General features: G+C 42.8%; 2 protein-coding genes across 3 annotated transcripts in view; one reads left to right on the top strand and one right to left on the bottom strand.

Annotated features, from left to right (window-relative positions):
* Nucleotides 1-484: 484 nt before the first annotated feature.
* eef1a1l3 (eukaryotic translation elongation factor 1 alpha 1, like 3) lies at nucleotides 485-2595 on the bottom strand. 2 transcript variants are annotated; one of them, XM_080865914.1, is made up of 7 exons: nucleotides 2437-2595; nucleotides 2182-2361; nucleotides 1812-2108; nucleotides 1580-1730; nucleotides 1161-1417; nucleotides 855-1089; nucleotides 485-772 (listed from the first exon to the last, which is right to left on the bottom strand). In XM_080865914.1, the coding sequence occupies exons 1-7, from the start codon at nucleotides 2578-2580 to the stop codon at nucleotides 666-668; spliced, it is 1371 nt and encodes a 456-aa protein (XP_080722040.1). In that variant the 5' UTR covers nucleotides 2581-2595; the 3' UTR covers nucleotides 485-665. The 2 variants fall into 2 exon arrangements, with proteins under 2 accessions (XP_080722040.1, XP_080722039.1); XM_080865913.1 differs by having other exon boundaries at nucleotides 1580-2108.
* A 2982-nt stretch (nucleotides 2596-5577) lies between these two features.
* Nucleotides 5578-7910, top strand: part of fam49bb (family with sequence similarity 49 member Bb) — a 43532-nt gene continuing 41199 nt past the window's right edge. Inside the window, exon 1 of the mRNA XM_080864820.1 lies at nucleotides 5578-5719. The gene's annotated coding sequence lies outside the window, so the exon portion shown is untranslated. The remainder of the gene's footprint in view (nucleotides 5720-7910) is intronic.

Below are 7910 nucleotides of genomic sequence, written 5' to 3' on the forward strand. Positions count from 1 at the left end.
CAAAATGCACACCAAACCAAAAACATTACAAGTAGCCTTAAATCTAGAGTAGAGGCTCAAGTTGTAGGGAGAGAAACTGAAAACTTTACACCCCCATTTAGCACATTGAAGTTTCACACTAGCATTCTTTTGCCAAAGCAAGGCACAAACTACCAGTACAGGACGCTAAAGTGACTCCATGTGCCACTCAAAACATTAAAAGTTTAGATTTCAGATGCCGGCTGTTGTAAACGAACTTGAAAATCCAGACCATACTCATTAGAACCAATAAACTCTGCATTTGGTGCTTTACAATTTAAAGCATGACTTTATTACAAACTGGAGGAGATGTGCACCATGAGATGCTGAGGAGTCTTATTCAGCTTTAATATTTAAGACTATCCCTGAGGAGAGTTTAGTTTAAGTTCTTTCAGATGTACATTAAGATGCAGTTGACGGTTCAACAGTAAAGACACTTAAACCAGTTCTTCTCCACACCATTTTATTTTGAGACATTCAATTTTAAACCAAAAAACCAACCAAACTCTACTTCTGGGTTTATCAACACAGGAATACTATACACTTTAAAGACAACATAAGCTTTTTGTGTCACAACACAAATACATTTCATCAAATAAAACTCTTCCCATGAAGCAGCATTACCAGACCTCTGGTAAACCAAAAACTTATTTACAAACTTGAGCTTTGTGAAGTTTTGAGCCGTGGTTCTTTTCCACTGACTTGATGACTCCTACAGCGACCGTCTGCTTCAGGTCTCTCGCCGCGAAGCGACCTGTGAAGAGCCAGTCAAACGAGGGCACAACCAGGAGGATTCATACACGCAGAGTTGTGTGCATGAAGAGATCTGTGCTTACCTAAAGGAGGGTATGTGAAGAAGCTCTCCACACACATGGGCTTGATGGGGACCAGTGTGACTGTGGCTGCATCTCCAGACATGAGGATCTGCGGGTGGTCCTCCAGCTTCTTGCCAGTGCGGCGGTCGAGCTTCTCCTTCAGCTCAGCGAAACGGCAGGTGACGTGGGCTGTGTGGCAGTCCAGAACTGGGGAGTAGCCTGCTTTGATCTTCCCTGGATGGTTCAGGATTATCACCTAAGACAAAAGCAAGGTTTAGTGGAAACAAACCAAAAAAGTGAGGCAATTTCTTCCTGCAGTGAACCAACCTGAGCGTCAAAGCTTTTAACATCTGAAGGAGGATCCTGCTGAGCGTTCCCAGCCACGTCCCCACGCCGCAGGTTCTTCACGGACACGTTCTTGATGTTAAAGCCAACATTGTGGCCGGGCAGAGCCGTCTCCAGCCCCTGGTGGTGCATCTCAATAGACTTGACCTCTGCAGTGAGCTTGGCAGGGGAGAACGTCAGCATCATGCCAGGCTTCAGGACACCAGTTTCAATTTTACCCACTGGCACCGTCCCAACTCCTGGAGGAGTAAGAAACACTTCAATTTCAGCATGTTTACAGACATTTTCTACTCCAAAAACAATACTGTACTTCCTCTACTGCATTTTTCATAAATGAAGCCGTAATTGAGCTCAGACCAAGAAATCGAGAAAACGGGATCAAAAGCAGCGATTGACATCACCTCCAATTTTGTAGACATCCTGCAGAGGTAATCGTAGTGGCTTGTTGACTGTGCGCACAGGTGGCTGAATAGAGTCCAGGACTTCAAGCAGCGTCTTCCCACTTTTATTCCCTTCCCTTCGTCTCACCTTCCAGCCTTGAAACCACGGCATCTGTGCAGACGTCACTTTTACAGCATTGCAAGCCAACTTCTGGGGTTTAAAGGGGGAAAAAAAGCCTGAAAACATCATTACCCTTTGAGATGCGGTGATCATGTTCTCCCCAGTCCAGCCTGAAACTGGAACGAAGGGCACAGCCGTGGTGTCGTAGCCAATCTTCCTGAGGAAGCCGCTCACCCCTCGCATCACTTCCTCGAAGCGGCTCTGGCTGTAAGGTGGCTCGGTCAGGTCCATCTTGTTCACACAGACTATGATTTGCTTCACACCTAGAGTATAAGCCAGCAAGGCATGTTCTCTGGTCTGACCACTCCGAGACACGCCGGCCTCATACTCTCCTTTGGCTGCAGAGACCACCAGGAGGGCAACGTCAGCCTGAAATGATATGAGCTTTAGGAAAAGGCAGCATTCATAGCAACAGATATTCAAGCACGCGTGTACTTCCTACCTGTGACGTCCCAGTTATCATGTTTTTGATGAAGTCACGGTGGCCCGGAGCATCAATTACAGTCATGATGTATTTCTGGGTGTTGAACTTCAGCAGCGTGATGTCGATGGTGATTCCTCGCTCCCGCTCAGCTTTCAGCTTGTCCAGCACCCAGGCAAATTTAAAGGAGCTCTTCCCCATCTGGAAGTCAAGCAGAATGAGTTTAACACTTGAAAAGTTGGAAGTTTTGCAGAAATTGTTTTTGTTTTTACTCACTTCATTCGCAGCCTTCTCAAATTTCTCCAGCCTCCTTTGATCAATTCCTCCACACTTGTAGACCAGGTGTCCGGTGGTGGTGGATTTCCCACTGTCAACGTGGCCGATAATCACCACGTTAACATGAGTCTTCTCTTTTCCCATGGTTGGAGATGGCGTTGCAAAACGTAATCAAGAGCGCTGCAGAGCTTCAGAAACTGTTGTTTTCTAGCAAATGGATCTGGCCATCCTCTTTGGAGAGCCTTTATAGCCCCCAGAGGATGCATAACTGAAGACAGGTGTGCTGCTTAATCAAGCTTAATTGGGATCAGTCACACTTTGATGACAAATAAATGCTGCTTAAAGGCAAAGTGGCTTTAAAGCTTGAAGTTTAAAGAATATATTGATCTGCTTTGTGACTGTAATCTGTATTTTTGTTTAAAGTCCCAATGTTTCAGCGCAATCTTTTGATCAGTGTGCAGAAACAGACCGTTACACTCGCTTCTCTCTTAGGGCCTCATCATGGCTCCTCTGATGAGCTCAAATTACAGCCAGGTGAGTCTTTCTCTGGAGCTGGAGCGCGCTCAACACTTGTCTCACTTACTGATTGCTGAAGAGTGAACTGAACAGATAACGGGCACGTTTAGTATCTGTGTCAAAAATATAATGAAAAAACAGATCAAATCCATCATACTGAGAGTCTGCTGGTTTGAAGTGTAGTGGGAAAAGCACAGCTGATGTTTTGAATGTATTGAGCTTAATCACAATGAGGGATAATGCTGATCCAACCATTCATAAGCCATGTTTGTAGCTGTTTTAATAACTATAAATCATTAAACATTTTAGCAGGAGGCTCACTTAATTTCAAATCAAACTAATGTTTTGTTGCTCAGTGAAATCTGCTCCAGTGTTTGAACGTGAATATCTTAAAAACTACTAGAAATAAAAACATGAACTTTTCACTGGACTTTATTATCATCCAAATGAATCAGCATCTGTAATTTGGGACAAATACATTAAGATTTATCTGAGTATTGGTTAGTTAAAATATGAAAAAGAAGTTCCAGCACTCCAGCAAAGTCCCATATTTGAACACACACTAATAAAACCTTCAAATTACAAAAGATAATTAGTGACAATTTCTAAATGATATATAGATGAATTTCACAACACTACAAAATAAAGCACGTGGAAGCCTTTTTAATAAGAATTTCTTAGTCAGAAAAATTCAACTTTCATTCTGGGTTGAGCAAATATGACAATTTGTACCACAGAAACAAAAATATCAGCAGAAAGTCAATTTACAGATGGTACTCTAATTATAAATCAGAAAATATTTTTGTTAATATGTGCATTTTGTTTTAATTTTCAAGACCCGAGTTCATCATCAATCAACCAGATTCAGTTTCCATAAAAAACATTTTATGGTCCAAAGTTTGAGGGTACAGAATTGAACGATTTCAGTTCATTTTAACTTCACATACTAAATACCTTTCAGATATCTATTTTTGCATAAAGGCGTGTCAACCCACTTTCAGGCCATTTTCCTTCCACAATGAGAAAAAAAAATGCCTGAAAGTGGGTCAACGGACCATTTAAATGTCAACACAACCCAGTGAGAATTCAGCAGGTGAATGATGACAGAGAATAAAAATCAAAATAATATATATTACTGTGATTATGGAAAAAACTATACCAATAGTATATACCAAATTACTGCAGCTGTACTGCAGCTCTTGTGGGGTGTTACTGGTCTGCAGTGGTTAGTATCGATCAAAAGCGGTCCAAGGAAGGAACAGTGGTGAACCAACAACAGGTTTATGGGCAACCACTTCACTCCCCACATGGATCAGAGAGCCTTCTCTGATCCATGTGGGGAGTGAAGTGGTTCAATCCAACAGATGACCTACTGCAGACCAGTCGGGTCTTTCACCAGGATAACGCACAAAGCAAAGAAATGGTTCAGGAATGGTTTGAGATTTTGACTTTCCCCATATCTCAATCCAATCAAGCATTTGTGGGATGCTTACAAGACAATTTACAAGACGTAAAGGATCTGTTGCTAAGATCTTGGCACCAGATACCACAGCACACCTTAAAGGGTCTAGTGGAGTTCACGCCTTGATGGGTCAGGGCTGTTTTTTTGTGGTCGTACTGTTACGCCTGATCTGTGTATGTATAGCCTTTTAAAAGATTTGCATCTTCAGTGGGTGGAGATGAGTTATCAGAGTGGTTTAGGAGAGAAGGATAGCAGACCTCCTGTGCTGTATGGTTTGGAGAGGGTGGCAGAAGGAAGAACTGAAGATGATTTTCACTTAGCATCTTCAGGACTGTCCTGTGTTGGTAATAATACTAATAAACGGGACCATAAGAGAGAAGAAGACACCCTACAATGAGTTAAAACATTAACTTGTTTATTCCTACTTAAAACAGATTATTATAGATTTGAAAATCTTATTTGGTTTTCATATGTACCCATTTTCAGTGATATAAACTTTTTTTAAGTAACCTATATTTGGCAACAGCATAATAAAACTGGAAAATCTGTTTTTGGTGTGCCACCCCAATATTCTTAGTGGCCAGCATATGGCCACCCCTATAAAACAAAATCTGGACGCGCCCCTGTCAGAGGGACAGCTCAGGCTGAGCTTGGAGACAAAGTTAGAGAGACGTGCAGAGGAGGGACGGTGGATATACCGGGAAAAGGATGTTGAAGACGAAACTGCCAGACAGAAGGAAAAGACCACAGACAATATTCACCATATTTTGTGAATTAAAGTAGTCAGCGTCATTATTAGCACGAATAATTTCAATGACATGCATGGAAATCGAGGATTAAAACTCGCTGATAGATTCTGGGGCGAAATAACAGAACAGCGTCACCTAGAGGCGCTATGCTAGTTTATTGCCCAAGGGCACGTCGGTAGAAAGGCTTCAGCTTTGATGTCCGATTGAAGAACTAAGTGCAAACACTGTCTACTGTCTAATAAGACCTAACTTACGCGGCGGTGGGTTCCATTAAATCTATTTTAGTAGTGATAAGTGGAGGTGACCGTTGACACAGCATCGCGCGTGTCCGCTGACCGGGCGCATCTATTTTCAGTTCTGGAGGGGGAGGAAGGTGTGCAACTCACCCCCATCCGCGCTCAGAGGTGGGACAAACCGAACTCCCCTATCGTTTGACGCTGGATAGCTAACCCGGAAACAGCGGCAGCAAATCGCTGTTCCCTTTCTTTGAGCCCGTACCGCTGCTTGTAGCGTGGTGTCCAGCCGACGGTTGCCGTGTTTCTCCGCGAGCATCAAGGTAAAACACAAAGAAAATACTACTTTATTCGCACTCTTTCTTTCCTTTCTGTTAGTCACCTTCGCTGTCCGCCGTATGCCATTCATTGAAGCTTGCTCTGAGTGTTAGACTTTGCTCCTCGAAGGCAAAACTGTTGAATTAAAAAAAAAAATCAGGTAAAATCAAACCTAGGTAGGGTTAAGTTGGCGTTAAAGTAAAAGGAGGGGTAAATGCGAGCATGACGGTGTTACATCCTCGGTGTACCGTTAACTTCCCCTTTCAGAACAACGGACTGGTTCTCAGACAGGAGGCATTAGGCTCCGATGCTTAGCAGGATTTCCCTTAATTTATCCACAGACGCTGAGCGATACATGCCTGACCCACAGCACTTCACCGATGACCAGGCTATCAGCTGTGTTTGGCGTGTGTGCACAGTTTTAAACGGACCGTATGGCTGTGGATTAGGACTGCGCGCTTGCAGGCAGCAAATGAAGCTTCATTAAAGGAAATGCACACACAGTGACAGATGGGGCAGCAGGTTCAGGGCTGGGTTTGTCTTCGGTCATATTTTTATTTTAAAAGCTGTGGCTTGATTTCAAAGCGCTGGGAGTTCATATAAAGTGTCAGCAGTAGCAGCCGCAGAGTATACACATACCTGCAAAAGTCCGAAATTAGACCTGCTGTTGGTTAATTGAAGTCACCGCATGCTTTATATGCTCTTTATAGAGGTTTCTTACATGAATAGTTACTACAGTTGCCAAGTAATATCAAGTACCTGAAAATGAGGACCCTTTTTTTGCAGTCCAGCACTGGGATTTCTGTAGACTGCATGCTTAATCTTTGCATCAGTGTTTCAGTATAACCACAGTATATAATTTCCTGTCTGCCCAGAAGTGGAAATGAAACATCCAGACGATTTGTTGACAGTGTTTGGAAAGTGCAATGTCCTACTTCAGATTCGTCTCAAAGGTCTCAGGCTCGCTCCTGCTGCAATTTAGGAACCCCTGAGTGTAGTCAGACATGCACAAAGTTACTCCACCATCTTTAAAGATGGCTCAAGTCACTTCAGTGCGTCGCCCGGATATTGCAGACTCATACTTTATTTCACAATTGCTTAGTATCACTTTCCCCTCCATGTGTGGCTCTAAAAGGGAGTGGAGATGGGAGTGTTAGGGCTTTCTCAATAAGGCTTTTTCCAGTGTGTATTAAAAATTTAGGCCTTCAATGTGATTTATTTATTTATTTTAAATGACAAAGGAAGGAGTAACCTGCACAGACTTCTGTATAGTAACGTTTTCCTACAGGCACATTTTGAGACAGAAAAAGCCCTTCAGCCCATTTAGCTGAGAAGTAAAATATTTGCATCCATTTTTCAATGCCGCCGCATATAGAAAAGGCACTGATAAATGTACAATTTCCTTTCCGCTCAAAGTCTACCGAAAGTGGAAGTGAAACGTGTGCAGACGGATGCATTTTAAATTTATCTCAAAGGTCTCACTCCTGCTGCACATTAGAAACCTCCAAGTTTAGTTAGACATGTAAAACGTTGCTCCACTATCTTTTCAGATGGCACCAGTCATGCATACCAACCGGATATTGCAGACTCATACTTCAATTCACAGATGTTTACTGTGACTTTTCCCCTTGTGTCAAAAGCACCTCAGATGTGGCTTAAAAACAAGTATATGATGTCGAGAAGGGATGGAAACTGAATCAAGTATCGCCTCTTTTTATGTTTTAGACCTCTAAAGATTGACTGGAGGACGCAACAGTACCCAAGTGTTGCCACAGTCAGTTGTGAGATGTTAGACGAGGTGAAACTTGTTGCGCCCTGTCTCCTTCCCTTGCTGCTCTTGTGTGAACAGCTGGGATCATCGCCAGTTCCTCCTTATTTTTATTTATTTATTTATTGTCTTGATCTTTCTGCTGTCACAAAAAGTGTAAAAGCGGGGAGAAAAGACTGCTTGCGATAACAAAGTGAAATGTTGTGTGGAGGAAGTTGTTTATGTGAGCTTTTTAATTTTTTTTTAAATGCTCACAGTCTTGAATGAGAAAATATGGTTGACTTGGCCGCGTGTTTTCCCTCATAAATCCTGCAGGTACGGGCGTGCAGGTGCGCTTAGGCATGACCTTTTCTTAGAAATCAAATGTGGGCTGGATACTGTGACGTGTCAGCAGCAAATCGAACAAATGTTAGGAGCCCTGGGGGTGA

Source organism: Rhamphochromis sp. 'chilingali' (genome assembly GCF_963969265.1).
Source record: "Rhamphochromis sp. 'chilingali' genome assembly, chromosome: 18".
In the NCBI taxonomy this organism is placed as follows: Eukaryota; Metazoa; Chordata; class Actinopteri; order Cichliformes; family Cichlidae; genus Rhamphochromis; species Rhamphochromis sp. 'chilingali'.